This window comes from Manacus candei, unplaced genomic scaffold (assembly GCF_025592945.1).
Source record: "Manacus candei isolate 608988 ecotype Guabito, Panama unplaced genomic scaffold, ASM2559294v1 h1tg000051l, whole genome shotgun sequence".
Taxonomy (NCBI): Eukaryota; Metazoa; Chordata; class Aves; order Passeriformes; family Pipridae; genus Manacus; species Manacus candei.
The window spans coordinates 5,453,341-5,472,661 of NW_026138099.1; the positions used below are offsets into that span (position 1 = coordinate 5,453,341).

General features: G+C 38.4%; 2 protein-coding genes across 8 annotated transcripts in view; one reads left to right on the forward strand and one right to left on the reverse strand.

The window, feature by feature from the left end:
* Positions 1 to 19,321, forward strand: part of LOC127477273 (uncharacterized) — a 702,414-nt gene that overhangs the window by 289,413 nt on the left and 393,680 nt on the right. The window lies entirely within an intron of this gene.
* CNTLN (centlein) overlaps positions 1 to 19,321 on the reverse strand; it is a 263,978-nt gene that overhangs the window by 182,223 nt on the left and 62,434 nt on the right. For 3 of the 5 annotated variants that reach the window (XM_051801353.1, XM_051801345.1, XM_051801344.1), the window contains exon 1: positions 11,555 to 11,863. The exons of 1 other annotated variant lie outside the window; for it this stretch is intronic. In XM_051801353.1, coding sequence (XP_051657313.1) covers positions 11,555 to 11,647 — 93 coding nt within the window. In that variant the 5' untranslated portion in view covers positions 11,648 to 11,863. Of the gene's footprint in view, positions 1 to 11,554; positions 11,864 to 19,321 lie in introns of those variants that run through there. One more of the 5 variants, XM_051801351.1, reaches the window with a different exon arrangement.

Below are 19,321 nucleotides of genomic sequence, written 5' to 3' on the forward strand. Positions count from 1 at the left end.
ACAGATGTCATTTGAAAGTTGGCAAAAATTACTCATTAAAACTAACATTACTCACAACACATCTAATGTCAGATAAAGATAACCTGCAATCAAGTTTGCACGCCAGAACTAAAAAGTTGTGAAAGAAAAAAATCCCAGCACACTGCATATCCCTTGCTCAAAAGCAGGGACAAATAGAAGATGAGCCATTAACAACCTTTTTATGGCATGACTAGCTACAGCAAGAATATTTGCCTTCAAATGAAGCTGTGAATTTATAAAACATTAGTATAAACCACAAAACAAAGAATCCCTCTGACTTATAAGCAGTGAAAGACAAATACCCTTATTTAAATTAAAACATTTTATTTTCCTTTTGAAAGGGAAATCTAAGCATAAATACTGCTCTGGATATTTTATATCAGAAGTGGAAAACTGCATCAATATTGCATTTATTTGTCTAATGGAAACTTAAAAGTGACCTAAACATAGAATATTTTGAGTGTTTTTATACTGCTTTATCAAGGAGAATTAGCTGGTATTTTTTTAAAAGAAATTATACTGAATTACTATAGGAAAACTTTTAAATTAGCAGTAAAAGAAGTGTCAAAAGCATAAGCAGCATCTTTCTTCCCCCTCCCATCCCCCAGGAACTGTATATTCATGACAGTTTGGGTATTAAATTTACAAGTATGTTTAGTTTTTGTTTACATGTCTATCACTCACTGTGTTGAGAACAAAGATAAACTGAAAAACCTCCTTCTTTAGTGTAATTTCATACATCAAGTATCTCAGTTATCTACAATTTTAAATCAGTACTCTTTTCCATGTTTCACTGTATTTATTTCAAAGCATGCTAACTACTCTCAGTCTTCATATCATACCTTAAATCTTTGCAGCATTAAAAATTATTATTCACTAATTAGGAAGATACCATCTTTTGAAATCTGGAAGAGAATACCAACAGAGCAGAAAAAAACAATACCCAAACTCCAAGGTCTTCAAACCCAATCCAAACAACCCCTTCCCCACCCCCATCCTGCCAATCATTGCTACAAAAGTACAGGACACAAACTCTCAGTTTAGTTCTTTTATCAGCAGATATCCCCAAAGGAGGAAATAAAAGAGTTGGGAGGACAGAGGGAGCTATTGGTTTACTGTTAATTTCCAGTAATAATTCTATAATAATTACATACTGATAATTTTCTGTATTATGAAGTGAATATTTAAAAGCACATGATTGTCAGGCTGGAAGAATTCATACAGAAATGCAAAACACTACATGGCATAGAGAGGGAGGGGGGGGAACCCCACAAAATATATAAGCTGGGTGGTAAAACAACTGAAACATCTACAACAAAAGCATTACTGTGGATTGTTTCAGACTTCCCTAACATCTAGTACACTTCTGACTAAACAGCTCAAGCCTTTAATCAAGCTGACATATATGTTTCACATGCAAGTGACAGACTTGATTCTTTCTTGATGTCTCACAGGATGTTTAAACTTACACTGCTATATGCTGTCAGTTCAGATTCTCTTGACCCAGCTGTGCCAGAGTTTCTTTGTGATTTCCAGTGACATATTACATTCTAAATATTCTCTCTACAACCCATCCAGTCCTGCTGAGTGGTTACAGAAAAGAATGCTCTTACTCTTTACGGAACCTATCTTTGAGGTGCTATGCTTTTCAATAACCTAAAGAGTCACTAGAAGACTGATCTGTAATTCACAAGAAAACTTGGATGCCCCAGGTTTTTAAGATAATACTACATTACTTTCAAGTTCACACACAGTATGTACTATAATACCTTACTACCAGGTAGAGAATTGTAAGAGGGCTGTAAGCAACCCATCTAGATTGATAGCTTTTTTGAACAGATGCCATGAGCAAAAAAGAGCATTTTGCCCCCTTCCTGTCCAATTCCTTAGCATTATAAGTGATATAAAACTAATATGCAAATTTATTATCACAGAAAAAGAAGTTTAATTTAACTTCCAGGTATAATTTTTTATTCAAAGAATTTCCCATTATCTTGTCTCTGTTAGTAGTCCTGACAACAAATATACACTGGAATCAAAAATGGGAAAATATAGTATACTGCTTTACTCACACATATATGTAGAATATAAAAAATTGTGTGTATATACACACCCCTCGTAGAGATTATTGCATCCTTACCCATAACTCTGTTGAATGCAAACAGGCACCATAAAAATAATACAATGTTGTCACATTACAACACTGATGCAATAATAGTGGTCTAAGCAAAAATACCACACAACTTGTACTAAATGATCTCATCAACATACTCTCAGACTCCATCAGTTTGACAAAAAAGACAGCAATGCACTTAACTGAACAATTTTATTACACATTCTTAATAACATAAATGATTCGTTGTGGCACCAGTGGACAAGAAATACAAGGTGTTCTCTGGTCATGAATTACCATCAGAGAAGTCAGATCAGTACCATCACAGGAGGAAGGAACCAAAACAAACATGCATTAAATGGTAGAGAGAACTTACCAGATAGACATGGACCTATCAAACACAATGTCACCCCCACTGAATAGCAAAAACTTCATTACTTTGTTCTTCGGTGAGCACACATGGTCTCTGCATCCCTTCATTCACTGCTACAGCCTTCCACCAACAGTTGCTTTTTCCTGAGTGCTCAACATTGGAGACACATCTCTCTGTGGATGTAAGAATTTTTTTCAAAGACGAGAGGATATGAGACTGTAAAAGCTTTCTTTTAATACCTTTATAGATCAAGAGAATAGGATAACTCATTTGCGAGCTTTCACTTCAAGCTGTAAGTCTCTAAACTACTTTAATTAAAACTAACCATAGTCGTTGAAGTAATTTAGATGGAAGATGCACAGTATTGAATAGGACATGAATTTTCTAAGTCACATAAGTGCTTACTGGAAGCACTACAATTCTGACAGTTATTTTAACAATTCAACTGATTATCTGAGAACACAGGCTAACCTAAAAGCTTCACCACAGCTCTCAGAGCTGGCTTTTGTTTAAATATAATGCTCTGGATTAATATAATCATAATGCATTTGTGGTTTTCAATGCACTCAAGAATACAAGAATGCACAAATAGTTTTATTTTCCAGACAATATAACCATATGCATATATTTGGGTATATTCACTCTGAATTACCACAACTAACCAAGAGGAATTTGGGTCCACTATGTCAACTCTGCCTGAAATGACACTGTAGTATTTTACAAATCCTGTGAAACTGGGGAGAAATCAGAGAATATTTGCATATTTTTTAAGTCATGAGCTAGACAGTACCTGAAATACTTGAAACAGTGCGCTCTTAATAACAACAAAGGGCAAGATTATCTGAAGTCATTCCTTAAGAACAGCATACCTCCTTCCTGAACCAAAGCAGTTCGATGGGAAAACCAAACCAGCTACAGTCATTCTTCTTGACACTGAATCTGTAACTACATGGTAAACACGGACATCAAAGTGTGTTCTATAGGCTTCCTCAGTGCAGTTGTAAAAATTACAAGCAGGAGCCTACACCTCTGCATGTAAAATATAGCTTCCTTTACTGACAAATAGCAATGTTTTGTCATTCCCATAGCAGGTAGCTTTTCACTCATGCCTATCTCATGGCAGTCAGATGAACTCCCCAATGACTGGAGGAAAGGTAATTCCATGCCTTTTTTTAAAAAGGGTAAAAAGAAGGATCCTGGGAACCAACAACCTGTCAGCATTACCATGGTGCCCAGTAAAATCATGGAACAGACCCTCCTGGAGGCTATGACAAGGCATATGGATGACATGGAGGTGATTAGATACAGACAAGACTTCAGCAAGGGCAAACTGTGCCTGACTAATCTAATGGTCCTATAAAACGGGGTGACTGCATCACTGGATAAATGAAGAGCTGTAGATGTCACCCACCTAGACTTTCTAAAGCCTTTGATACAGTCCCCCACAACATTCTTGCCATTTCATTGGACAGCTATGGGTCTGATGGATGGACTACTAGATGGATAAGGAAGGGGATGGATAATCCTGTCCAGAGAGTTACAGTTAATAGGTCAATGTCGAAATGGAAACCAATCATGAGTGGTGGTGTCCCTCCAAGGTCCATACTGAGACCAACAGTGTTTAATATCTTCATAATTATGTCTTCATGATATAAACAGTACCAAGCTGAACGGCACAGTTTCTGCACCAGTAGGAAGAGGTGCCATCCTGAGGGAGGGACACTGGTAGGCTTGAAGAGCAGACCCATTAAAATCTCAAAGTTCAAATACGGCCAAGTGCAAGGTCTTGTACCTGGGTTAGGCAAATCCCAAGATCTATAACACAGACAAATTGATTGAGAGGAGTCCTGTGGAAAAGGATTTGGGGGTACTGGTGGAAAAAAAACCTGAACCTGAGCCAGCAACGTGCACTTGCAGACCAGAAAGTCAGCTGTATCCTGGGCTGCATCAAAAGCCAAGCAGGTCAAGGGAGACAATTCTCACTCTCTAGTCTGCTATTGTGAGACCTCCACCAGGAGTACTGTGTCCAGCTCTGTGGACCCCAGCACCAGAAAGACATGGCCATATCAGCACAGGTCCATAGCAGGGCCACAGAACTGATCAGAGGCCTGGAATGCCTCTCTGTGAAAACAGGATGAGAGAGAGAGGTTTGTGTAGCCTGGAAAATGCTTACAAGAGACCTGATTGCAGCCTTTCAATACCTGAAGGGCATTTGTAAGAAAGACAGACTTTTTACAAATGGCTGAAGTGACAGGAGAAGGGGTAACAGTTTTAAACTGAATGCCTTTTAATTTAAAAATATTTAAATTTAGATTAAATGTAGATTTAGATTGGACATAAAGAATGTGTGGACAACAAGATGATGTGGCAGTGGAAGACGCTTGCAGACCCCTCAAGACTGGAAGTGTTCAAAGACAAGCTGGACAGGGTTTTAAGCAACATGATCTACTGAAAGCCATCCCTGTCGGAAGGGCTGGACGAGATAATCTTTAAAGGTCCATCCAACCCAAGCTGTTCTATGATTCTGATCTCTATATAAAATCTTAAATTTCCACTCACACGCTAGGGTATTTTGAAATATTCACACACAGACATACTGTGAATAGGTAACTACTTTATAGAATGCAGAAGTATACTTTTTTTTGTTTAAATCTCGCTCTTAGTTCATCTTCAGTTTTACTCAAATATTCTAAACCAGTACTTTTGAAAAGGAAGACCAGGTATGTAAAATTTCATTCTAGTGAACTGAAATTTGTCAAAAGTAAAAGGAAATAAACTTAGCTATTCAACAACACTACTTCTGTCTATAATACATAAAGAGTAAGACCTTTATTAACAACACCTGTACTAATTAGACTCATGTGATTCACACTCCTTATGGCAAAATATAAGAGTATAAAATAACAAAAAAAACACCAAAAGCACTAAACACCTGGCATCCCTTGGCATCAATAAATACATGGTCTTCGCTTAATCACTAATAAAAGAAATTTGCATTTAATGAATGGAAGCATTAAACACTTTGCCCCATTTTGAAAGAACAGTATGGATATCAACAATTCATTCAGAAGAAACACTGACATGCTCAAATTCTCATACTGATAGTTCACAAAAATTTCAATGTTGGTCACAAAGGCAGAAGAATAACAGCAAAGTCAACAGAAAACACATCACCAGGGAAGAACTATGGTTTTGTTTTTTTAAATTTACTGTTATTTTCAATTCTCAGCTATTGATTTAAAACCATTTCTATTATGTACGATTGACATGCATCTCCAATACCTCTTCATCTATTATGAAGCAATGCAACGCCTTGGTGTTAGTTAATACATTTTTCATGTTTACTTGTAAATAAAGGGGGGGTGTTAAAACTACTTATTCAATGGTATCATTTATAACTAGATTTTCAGTGAGTGTCCTGGATCTTAAATTGGTCCAGAATGAATGAATGCATCTACTTTTTCAGCTAATGAAATATTTTCCATGAGAAAAATGGGTTATAGCAATCCGATCTGTTATCAATGCTAGTGATTGCAATGAGAATGTTTTACTGCCCTCCCTGAACCACAAAGTGACCAAAATGAGAGAGTTCCACTGCCCACAAAGTACTGGTTTTTTTCTGCGAATACACTATGAAATAGGACATGAAGACCAGAATGGGTCTAATGTACAGCTTTTCACAACAAGCAGGAAATGTAAAGCATAAAACAAGACCAGAAGCAACTAAGTCCCTGTCACTCCACTTCCCACAAAGGGCTGTTAGTCCCCTTTTTTGATTCTTTTCTACCCAAAAATGCCCACAGTTACACAAAGTCCATTCATGAAGATTGCTTTCCAACCGCTGTTAATAAAGAGAAACAAAAACGGCAGCAACCACGGGAAGATCTCTTTATTCTCCATTTGTATTTACCACTTTCTGACAGAAAGTGTGAAAATTTTGCCAGTGAATCTGCAGCAGCAGAACAGTCACAGACATATTACTGATCAGTTCCAAACTTTTTTACTAATGGAGAACTATCTATTTTTTAATGTATAAACTGCATTTGTAAAATGAAAACCATATAGGGCAGAATGGTTTCTCCGACTAAACTATATGGTCTGCAGACCACTGGCGGCTGACAGACTGTACCTTTTGGGCCATGAGCATAAACTGTGCAGAGTACCATGCAATGGTGTACTAAATTTCTAACACAGAAAAGGAGTAGGCATTATAAGCACTTCAGTTTTTGCAGAACCACAATTTTAGAAAGGAAGTCCTCAATTAGGAAAACACAGCATCCTTTCAGCAGTAAGAGATGTCACCTTACCTTTGAGAGCAAAACTGCAATGAATAAAATGAAGGCTGATAGTGTGGGGGTTTTTTTAAACTAATAATGGAAAAATTGTTAGGACACTTGTTTGAACTCAAAACAGCATTTTCAACAAATAAAGAGATCCTAGGCTGAAAAATATGAAATAAAGCTAAACAAACCAAAGCCGTCTTGTGAACAACACCAATAGCATAAGTAAAACTGGAAGATATGTATTTGCTTCTTCCAGCTTTCTGTATTACCATTAATACTGCTGGTTGTGGAAAACCCAGTCTTGAATCACACTGTCTTGTCCAAAGCGAGGATTTGATGATGTTTCCCATCACAGAATACTTGAAAGAACCATTCCTATCTTTTTAATTACAGAATAGTGGTGCATGAAAGAGTCTGTAGCTTAGCAAGAGAATGAGAGCTAGGACACCAAATACGAATCTTCTGCTTGAGGAATGAACAAAATTTTACACCAAATACCATTTTGATACCAAATGAAGTATCTTTCACAAAAAAAAGAAAAAAAAAAAGACTGCCAGAAACCAACCAGGGAATATTATGCTGTGAACCAATACAGACGAAATAGGTGGTTTTAAAGAAATATACGAGCTTAAAGTACATGAAAACTCAAAATGTACTGTTTCTGTTGGCTCAGAAACACCACTCACTATCATTTCCCTTATCAAAAACCCCAAAAAAACCCAACCAACCAAACAAAAAACCCCACACACAACCAACCAAACCACTCTAATTTCCTTCACCAGGAGCCACTATGCTTTGCAAAAACAGCACAACAGAAAATAATATGGGGTTAAAACATAAGCCAGATCTTTTAAACACCAAGCAGAAACAAAATCTACTGGGAGTAATAAGAACACAGGTATCAAAGACCTTCCATGGGAGGATCTTGAAATTTTATGGTCGTAGGCAACAGCATAAAACCCTGAAATGAAATGCAGCAGTTAACACAAACACTAGAGACAAGATATGTCATATCTTACTATCATCTTTGCCTTTTCACTGCCCCCCAACAACATCAAGCCCTTCACAGAAATGTAACAAGGTCCCAATGGAAACAAGAAATTTAAAAATAAAAAACAATTTCATGTTTTCAGTTGTTTTCCAGAACAATTACTTAATTTCTCAAGTAAAATAAGGAGGAGTATTTAAATTAAAAATTATTATCAAAATAATTATACAGTGCTTTATTGCAGACACAACCATAACTTTCCCAAAACAGCATACTATAGAGACAGATCTTTTCAGCTTTATACAAGGTTCCTCAGTAGACAATTTGGGAACTTGGCTTTCTCATTTTTGCAAATTCTATCATAGAATTACAAGTCAACACGAGTTTTCACAGACTGACTGCAACAAAATTGTTGTGATTTTAACATGTCCTACTCCAAGATCTTGCTTCTTATGATTCAAGCTCCCACAATGTTTTGAGGAGTACTAAAGAAAATATCAAATACTCCAAACCTAAGCTGCAGAAGTCAAGACTTATCAGTAGAATCTCAGTTTTAGAAAAGAATGAAAGGGGGAAAAAAAAAAGGAAGTCAAAAATACCATATTTGACTCTGTACGAACCTTCACTTAGTGGGAAGTGTTATCTTAAAAGGCAGAATAAATAAGAATAAGAATCTAGTTTTGAACAGAAAGGGCACCATCCCAGATGAGTAAAATGGTCAGGTACTCCAGGATTCTGCTGCAGAACAGAGACAACATCCAGAAGTAGATGCCTGGAATACCTGTGGTTAGAGCAAAGCTAGCGTGCACAATACTTCCACCAGACTCAGGAGCTGCATTAGCTGGAAAAGGCTCCCAAGTATTCAGCCAATGGACCCCATATCATCAATGGGCTGCAGTTCCCTGAAAAGACTTTGTTTCAGAAGTGCAGTTTATATTACAGTGAATATAATGGTCCGAGAAGGTGTGTAGAAGAGAAACTTGGCATAATTTATTCAAATGCTAAATAACTGTTGGATGCATACATCTCTTCTCTAAAACTTTGAGTAGAGTTTCCTAGAACAAATTAAAGCTTTCAGCATCAATAATTTTATGTCTTTTTTTCTTTGGAAAAAAGTATTCAAGAGGCTAATACCTAAACAAATACCTAAGACTAATCCCTTTGTTCCGGTACACTGTTAAACCACTAAACTAGATTTCATCTGGGAAGTTTTTTTTGGAAGTACAATTTATGTGTCTGTGAACATATTACTCAGAAGGAAAAAGACTAAAAAAAAAAAAGAAAGAAAAATCCCAGGCAATTTTGTCCAGTTGCTGGACTAAATGTTAACACCCTCTCACTAAAATCTTTTATAAAGACATTACATAACATTTCTATCCAAAATGCCTGCTAAGGCAGTCTACAGAAGGGATAGCCTCACCCAATAGCATGGAACATAGCACAAGCAAAATCTCACTAGATACTGAAACACTTTTATGCAAGGGTCTTCACACACCTCCACAGGTTGTCCTGAGAGGTTGCAGCCTCCAGCCATGGGAACACTCAAAACCTCACTGGACACCATCCTGAGCAATCTGCTCTAGGGTGGGGTGCAATACATTCTCTCAAGAGGTCCCTTTCAACATAAATGGTTTCACAACTCTACTAAAAAGACCTACAAATTTTCAAAGACATCACAAGAACCAAAGAAGTTCTTAAATCTAAATGAAACTAAGTAGATCACAGCAGATCAAACAAAATTCCACAAAAGGAATTAGTTGGCCAGCAAAAACTTCGTATTACAACTGTGAAGAAAGTAGAAAAACATAACATTGACACTACCTATATGTATTTATGTTTTCAAATAGCCTGTCTTTCCACAAATTTTTCACAAAATATGACCTTAAAATGGATTAATCATCCCCAAATAATTTTATCAGTTGACTTTCAAACCAGTTGAAGGATCTTACCGAAACCCACTTTAGTTCCCCTTCAAATTCAGAATATCTTCACAAAACTTTCTTTTTAAAAAGTTAATTACCTTATATAATACTACATTGAAAAAGCTGCATAATTTACTACATTATCACCTCTTTTACTGGCTTTTACTGGTTTCCCTGTTCTTTACATAACATATACATGCTTAAACCTGTCTAAATTTATTGACGGATTAGTATGGTAAAGATGTCTACATTGCAGTGCTTTCAGAGAAACCCTGTTTATAGATTACTACCTCGCTTTTCTTTTTATTTTATTAGGAACCTGAAATAAATCCTGCAGACATGCATCCCCTGTCATTAGAAAGATGGTATACATTGGATACTACCTAGTGCTGGAGAGATTATTGCAGAACACTGACTGGCTTCTGTTTTCAACTATTTCCTGTTCTTTTTTGCCTGCTTCCCTCCTAGAAACTACCTGATCTAATAAAAGACAAAGATACAAGAACGGCAAGATAATATGCAGGAGAATTAAAATAAATACATTTAAAATATTTTCTGTTTTCTGACTTTTAAAAAGACTGGAATGTGTTCATTAAGAGACAAACAGAAACGCGCACATAATTGAATGCATCTAAAGGGGAAATCAGATGTTTAACTACAATTTTTGTATATTAAGTTACATTATCAAAGGGATTAGGAATTCAGATTTGTACTGTTTACTTCCAAGTTTCTATTATTTTTAATGCTCTTCAAAAATATTATATCCTACTATGTTTTAGTAATTTATAATTTATGTTCAACTACCAAATGAGCAGACGACCGGGCCTTCCTTCTGCTTCCACCAAATTTTGTCTGATAGTGCACATCTGCATACTAGGAATATATATCTTCATAAAGAGTTTTCTGAACTTCTCTCACAAGACATTGAAGACACCCCCAAACCATTCAGCATTGTTCAGCATTTCCAAACAGGATTTTCATTAACAGCTCCCTCTCCTCATAGATCTTCCATGCAATATGTTTTTTCAAGAAGTCTGAATTCTACCCACAGCAGGGACCAGTGCCAGTTGTCAGGTGTACCAAAGCTGCTTGGAGAAGGGAACCTCGACTAACTCCACGGTGGATGCTTTCTTCTGATGACCACATCAGCCCAGGCCTTCATGGCCTTAACCAGACCACATGCCACATGAAAGTACTATTTTGGCTTCCATCAAGCGAGAAAGCATCTGCAGCATTAAATGTCACCTTCCTCTCTGCTGCATACTTCTGGTGTAATCCACGTGTTTGGTAGAGAATTTTCACTCATTTTGTATTATCAATACTCTCATATTTTCAGGAAATACACCTAAATGTCAGCGATGAACAACTAAATAGAAAAATGAGAGCAGCGTACCTATGAATGGAGGTCTCAAGGAACGACACACGGGGGAACTTTTCAAAGTGCACCCATAATTAGTCATTAAGCCCTCCCTCCCCAGAAGCGGCTCAAGTATACTTAATCCCCCTGCAAGGCTGGGCGAGAGATTAAATGACCTCCAAAGATTCCTTCAAGACCTACAATTCTCTAAAACCCCTCTGCCTGTTCATTTTTCCCCGGAGTTGCACAAGGCAGCACATCGGGACTACTGCCATTACAATTCAAGCAAATCGTGGCTTCTGGGGAGGAACGAAAAAGCTCTCAGGACAGGTGGTTTCAGCCAGGGCAAGGGCCCGGACCGGCTTAATTACCGTCCCGGAACTGCCCGGGGCCCCGCTCCCCGTCCTTGCCTTCCGGGCCCCCCAGGAGCGTGACCCGAACGCGCAGCACCCGGGGGACTCGCCAGCCCGGCTCCGGGCGACCCCGCGCTCCGGTACCTGGCAGCTGCTCGGCTCCTCCGCCAGACCCCGCAGCTCCTCCTCCAGCTCCGCCACCCGCCGTGCCGCCGCCTCCACGCCCCACGAAGCCATCGCCGAGAGCCCCTCGCCGCTGCTCCAGCAGGGACGGCGAGGATACAGGAGGGTCCGCGCCGGGCGGAGCGGGCTCACGCAACCCCCGCCCGCGCCTGGGGGAGAGAAACGTCGCCGTGAACCACAGAAATGAAAACTTTGCCCCGCTCCGCCGCACTCCAGGCGCAGGCGAGCGCCGGAAACCGCAGGGCAGGGGAGGACGCGGTGCAATGACGTCAGCGCTGCCCCAGCAAGGAGAAGGGGCGAGGGGCGCGTTTGAATTCGCCCGCCCGAGCCGCGGCCGCGCATGCGCCTTGTCGAGGCGGGCGGTCCCGGGGCGGGAGACTGGAGCGGGAGACTGGGAGCGGGAGACTGGGAGCGGGAGACTGGGAGCGGGAGACTGGGAGCGGGAGACGTTCTGCTGGCGAGGAACGGCACCTCGGAAGGGTGGGCTGCGTGAGCCGTCAGTCCCCCCCCATGTGCGAGTCCAGACTTCTTTTTTCCTCACAGTCCCTATAGGAGCAGCTGCTGTCTAGCCAGGGTGCTAAGAGAGGGATGTTGGAAATGCCTGGGAATCCAGCGGGTTCCTGCCCTTCCTGAGCTGTAGGAGCACCTGTGCCGCGTCTCTGTTTAGATATCAGATATTTCCATATGAACCGTGCAGATCACAGGCTCATAGAATGGCAGAATGGGTCAGGTTGGAAGGGACCGCAGTGGGTCATCTGGTCCCATCCCCTGCTCAAGCAGGGTCGTCCCAGAGCACATGGCACAGGATTGTGTCCGGATAGTTCTTGAATATCTACAGTGAGGGAGACTCCACAACATCTGTGGACAATCTGTTCCGGTGCACGGTCACCCTCACAATAAAGAAGTTCTTCCTCATGTTCAGATGGAGCTTCTCGTGCACCAGTTTCTGCCTCTTGTCCTATTGCTCAGCACCAGGAGGACACCCTCCCTTCAGGTACTTAGAGATATTGCTGAGGTAATGAGATTTTTCTCGGTGTTCTGCTGTGAGGTGCTGAGTCTCCAGCATACCTCAGTGAGATGCATCTTGCCTTTTCCTTTTTGTTTATATGGTTTGTTTTTTTTCCTTTTTCTCTGAATTAAGTAATAACGTTTGCAAGACAATGTCAGAAACCTGTTTTTAGAGCAGGTCTTGATAGCACTTTAAGATGCGTGAGCATACCTCCTCAGACAGGAAGATTATTCAGATTTATCAGTCCCAGAGTTGGATTTCAGGGCCTCCAACTGAAAGCTAAGGCTTGGAAGATCTAACCATTACAAGTAAGTGAAAAACTTGGGCTGGTGCAGTTATATAAATGTATTGGTTTTAAGATCCGGATATGCAGAGTACCTGGTTTTCCAATAAGGGGTTAAATAGCATTTGCCAAAGCAAATCCTTGTGCATTTCCTGTAGCCTACTTGGGAAGCAAAGTACTCATAAAAAGCAGAGTTTCTCCCAGACAAATGGAAAAAAGTTGAAACATGGGGGCAGAATATATTTTAGCCTGGAAAGAAGCACCAACTGAATTGCATTTCACCGATGTCAGTATCTTGCTACACCTTTATAAAAACAGCTGCTTTTATAAAGAAGTATATTTTCTTTTCCCCTCCTTTGTAACTTTTGTACAGTTTGTGGAAAAGTTGCCCTGTAACAAGTACCACTGTAACAAGAAACAAAATTCTTTGTGTGTGTGTGCTTGCAGAGAAGCAAAGGAGGTTTAAGCTTTGTGTGAACTAGAATATATGTTAAAATACCCAATCCTTCCACCTTTGGCTGTGGGAAAAAGATTTCTGCATCCTTGGGGATAGCTTTGCCTGTCAAATTTGATTTTTGCTGCATATTGATCTCTAGAGTCCCTTCTCAGAAAAGAAAAGTGGCTACACTACTTGAGCCCAAATTATCTATTTCTTTAATATATTTTTGTAAGAGTTTTTACTATTACTGCAATTATTGCATGTACAATTACAAATGTAAACTTCAAGGTGAGAGACTGCACTGACTGTTTTCTTCCAGTTATATGGAAATCTAAGGAGATTCAACAATTACTGGATCAATACTATGTCTCTCCTCAGAACATCCTTTATAATTTTTATTGTAACTTTTACAGTTGTATATTGTATCATCTCATATTAGTGATCTTGCACTTTCAGTTACTTATCTTTGTGTGTTATTACATATGCCTTTTGCAATCAGATATGTCTGTCACGTTTTGGCCTCATAAGCCACCAGCGTGCCTGTAACAAATGTGGATAGAGCCTTCCCAAATCTTCGTTCGCAAAGCCTAGCCATGATTACATGTGCATTTGACTATAATGACCATTATCATGTCATAATTTTAACATGTTTATATTTTAAACTTTTTGTTTGCTTTTAGGGTTTTCTAATTCTCCTTTACCATAAGTTACCCAGTTACTATGATTCTACGTAGCCTTTGCTTTTTCCACATCCCTTGCCCTTTAATAACCATCTTCTCTACTTTCTGTTTCCTAATATTTTTATCATTGTCCCTTTGACCGTTTGTTCCGTATTACACCTGGGCAACAAGGAGCTAACCTTACTTAAAAAACAATATGCTTGGATTAACTGCTAAACAACTACAATGACTAAACAGTATTTAAAAACATTTTCCAAGTACAGGGTCATTCAAAGTTTAGCTGAAAAAATTCACTTATTACAGGGGCTAGGTTCACAGCTTGACACAACACAAAAGACCACAATTTCCTATGACTTTAGAATCTTAGAACTTTGTGCATATGCTTTTTGTGTAGACACAATATGTTACCGCAATTAACACACAACTAACACTTTCCCATTGCAAGATACTTATTTTGAGGACTTTTTTATATAATGAATCACCTTTGCATTTTTTTTCCTGCCATTTCATAAATTGATTCTCTAGAAAAACTTTCCAATTATTAACCCAAACAGTATTCATGATAATTCTTAGAATAATTTAGAAAACTAAAGTGTGTGGTTAGCAAGTTTTGGTGAATTGAGAGACCTTGCCTTGTATCAGAGTATTCTGTGTATTGTCTTTCTCCCAGATCTTTGTATTTTGGAATACCTGCATTTACAGCTATCAAATGCAAATCTGCTAGGCAGATTTCTTCCAATTCTAAATGTTTCCCTCTGGATTTCACTTTTTTCAAATGAAACTACATTCAGTTTGATTGGGTCAGCACAAGAAATTTTCCAAATACATAACTGTTGAGTAAGCATGCAATTTTTTTGTTGCTTTTCCACTTGTAAGAGGTCTACTAGAAATATATTGTGCAATTCAAACCTAGTTGCTAGGGCTTTTGTCACTTACAGTGTTTGTGAAAGTTACTCATAGAGAAGTGCTCCCTAATTTGCCTTGGAGGCAGAAGCATTGATATTTTTGGTTTGGTTTTTTTTTGCAGCTGGGAAATTCCACATCTTTCATTGAATCATGTTCATATTACACACAAAATTGCTGAAAATATTTCTAGCAGGTTTTGGCAATGTTCTCAATATTTTAGTAATTTATGTGCTTCTCAAGAACATATTGTAACTCTAGAAATATGTTAGATCTTGTTTAGACAATGAATTCAAAACATACTTGTTTTCAATAAAAGTTTATGGATGTTTTGTGGTGTAGATTTGGTTTGGGTTTTTTTACTTATGTATGCATTCAGGGCTGCTGGGGACATTCTTTTCACTTTTGTGACGGCTATAAATAATAATGTGATTATAGTTATAGGAACAATAGTTTGGGGATATAAAAATGGCAAGGTCTGTAAGGAGAAGTAGTATCTGATATCGGATCACCTGTCATAACCAAGAGAACAGGTAGACCATTTAAATGGAAAAAAATGGTGAAAAAAGTATTTGACCAAAACTACACTTTTTTTTTCCAACTGCATGTTATAAAGGATACTACTTCAGACCTCATTCCTACCCTTATAACATATTCAATTGAATTAGCACAGTTTAAAAAAACAGACCTGGAAAAGGTCAGCATAGCAGCCCTAGATTCATTGATGCAGGGACCTGGAGTTCCACCATTAGTGTTATTCACTTTTCACTCAGTGACAAGAAAGTGCCATTCATCTCATAATCAGAGAAGAATACAGCAGAGGTCTTATCTACCCCCAAAAAGACAAGACAGAAAACCAAGTAACCTCCTAAAATTTATCAAAATTCCTAGGACATGGCTTCATGGGGAAAGTTCCTCTGGTTTACTGCAAACTTCTCTAGTACACACTACCATGTGTATAGGCTGGGTGTGTAAACATCAATCAACAGGGCAGCTACATCATGATGCCGAAGGAGTCTGTAACATGGCCTTCCTGTCACAGTCTTCCACTTACCTTTGCCGTCAGGAAGGCTTTGTTTTTTCGTTGTCTCATAAATGAGGTCACAGACCTCGGTACTGCAACCTTCAAGGCAATGAAAAACACAAGCTACTAATATAAATTAGGGTGCGTCAGCAGGAAAAAAAGCACAGAGGAAGGAGGTGGTTATCAGTGTCCTGGACATGAAGATGAAGTTTTCCCCACCCCATAGCACCTGCCAGCAACAGGAGGCCTAGAAGGAGAGACAGACAGCTGGAAGTCATTAAGAGGGGGAAGCAGATTCCAGAGTTCAGCTGTCCTGGCAGACGGAGATTGGGTTTATGTTGCCATAAGATGAGGAGGTGTGTTTAGCTGAGCACTGGGAGTTGATCGTTTAATTGTTAATTTGTTTCTAAGTGAAATTAAACAAGGAAGGAGTTGACTTTGACCTTGCATGTATTGTGTAGCCTGTGTCATAACTGGGAGAGTCACCTGGTTATGGGAGGGTTACATGGAAAATGAAGAGCAGAATTCCATAACCCTGAAACAGGGTATGAAGAGTACGTGACCACCCATGCTCAGTAAGTAAGACATGAGACCCTTCTTAACCCAAGGAGTGGTTGTTGGAAGGGGTAATACCATCCATGACCACCAAACTTGTTGAGTATGCAGAGGATGCAGATGAGACTCTCCCTAACCCTAGGGATGGCAGCTGAGAACATACTCCTACACATCCTCCCTCTTACCAGCCCGTTGAATTGTACCCTGCTGGGCAATGCACTGAAACACACTGATTTTGTGACTGCGGACAGATTAAAAGTATAAGTACTGGAATTAATTAAATAAGAAATTCAGGTTTAATTTTAAAAAATTGCTACACTACAAGCTTTTATCAATCAGAAATAATAAGAGAATTTTTAACAGAAGTATTAATGTGAATATCTCAGGCAAGCTGCAAAATTCATATAAGTATAGTTTACCTCCTTTTACGTGATGGAGAGGTTAAGGTGTAGTCAGGTTAAGTCACAGCAGAGTGCACAGCAGTAGTGTTGATAAAGCTGTTTTTGCTCAGAACAGAGCCAAGCCGTATGATTTTCAGGTCTTTGTTTAACAGTTCATACTGTCTTAAAAAGACAAAAAAAAGACTTCAGGAAAACGAACAAGTTGAAAAGAAATATAAGCACTGGTAATTTAGTCAAAAAATATTTGCAGCAATTAAAACACTTTCTAGTTTTGTCAATATACTTTAATTACTGTTATATATTATTTTACAGACACTAGCTTTTAAAGAAGAAAAAATACTTGCTCCCACTCCAAGATAAAGGGTTTTGACATCTTGTTATATAATTTTCCTTTTGCCTCAATTATCTTGCTGAATTTTTTTGCTTGAAATTCCAAGCTAAATGTCCTTCTGTTTGTCTCAGTTGACCATCAGGTTTAAGTTACAGTTACTTACAATCACTTAAATTCAGAAACTACTTCAGATGAACAAGCAGGGTTCTATTTTTATTATCTGTGTGCATTGTGGCAGTACCTAAAAGTTACTGGGAGGCCACTTTGTGCTGCAGTATTTCAGTTGCTAACACTGTTCCCAAAAGAACTGTTTGCTATAAATTCCCAGCCCAAAGAGAATAAAAAACAGATACTGCACATTGCATTCTAGGGTGGTACTGCAGACTCAGCCCAACATGAACTTTTCTTGCAGCCTGAACTCCATCATCACAGTGGGACTCAACTGACTCAGTTTACTGAGATAGAGATCGTATATTTTGGCAGCGATGCAAAGTTGTACATTTGAACTTCCCTTTCCTACTGTGGTTGAGTTTAGAGTAACAAAGTGAGACTTCATGTCTGTTGATTCAAGTTTTTAGACACTTTTTACTCAACAGAGTTGCTTCCTTTAGAGATAGAAAATATTTAATGAATAAATACTATATAAATATCTATATTTTCATTTAAAAAAGTATTATAAATGTAATGCAGACTGCAATTAAAATTATCTGAGAGATAAAAAGTAATTCTTGCAGAAATTAAGGAGAGTTTAATACTGAATTTTGATATATGTGTTTGTTTTGGTTAATTTTTGTCAGCAGTTGTATCCTAGTAATATGCACAAGACAAGAATTGATTTAAGCATGTAAAAGAATTTAATTATTTTCTGAAGTCAGACAGTAAGGGTTCAGAGGTTAGCTTTTCATGCTTACTCATTTATGGAGTGGACAGGCAGTTGTCAGATCATGTTCAGTTTCAAATTTACAAAAACACAGGAATAGAATTCTTTCTACAGTTTATTTTCCATTCTAGTATAAAAGTAAATAAATAACATTCTATTAGAGTGGTTAGCCAAGAATTATTACATTCCTTTTATTTTTTTCTCCAGAAAATGAAATTTAATTATTGCCAGCTCTCACAATTTTATTGCAAGCTCGTTGTTATTTTCTTTAAACTCCTTCTGGAGTCTTTTGATTACATAAGAATTTCTAGGTTGCTTCTTCTTACGCTTTTAGCACTTCTATCCCACACTGTAAAAATATGCCCCAAATTTGATCTAAGAATTCAAAAACTGAAACTGAAATATAAACAGCTATTAGAAATCACTATTTTATTTTCATTCCGACCTGCGGTTTTTGGACAGTTAGTATAGGTAACACTAGACATCTCTTGTAACCCACAGGAAAAAAAACCAGACAGCTAATTTGATTTTACTACCCAAACGGTAGAAATGTGCCAATGAAAACTTGATACAGATACTAAAAAGATGATATTAATACTTTTCACTGCTTTAGTTGTCTGAACTCTTACTACAATATGACATATTGAGGCTGTGAACTATATAAAGGAAATATGTAGCTAAGACAGCAATTGCATTAGATCATGCGTTGATTTCCCTCCACTTTATTCAGGGGATGAGATATAGCTACAAATACAGGGATACAAGTAGCCTCATCTTGCAAACTAACTCTGCTTTTTCGTTATTCTCAGCTAAGTCTTTGTATTCCCAGTGAGTGCCAGGTTGACGTCTGTCTCCCCTGACCAGTCCTGTATCCTGACCACATGACTCCTGACCACATAATTGGTTTTAGAAGTATGCTCAAAATTATCCGATTCCTGAGTTGCTCTGATCTTCTGCATGTGCTTTCTGGCGGTATTTCAGGAACTAGAAAATCCTTTGTGACGTTAAGTCTTTTATCTTTTCCAAGGTGTCATTTCTGAGAATCCAGCCAAGTTAATTTAGATGTTAGTACTTTGACAAACGACCTCTGAATAATCCAGCAGCAGCTTCAAATATAGTCTTAGTCATCTCTGGCCCCCTGTGGATGGCTGAGTCTTACTGAGAAGCTTTTACATGAGGAGCAGAGCAAGCTGCAGAAGACAGTAGCTTCTTAAAATGTTGTA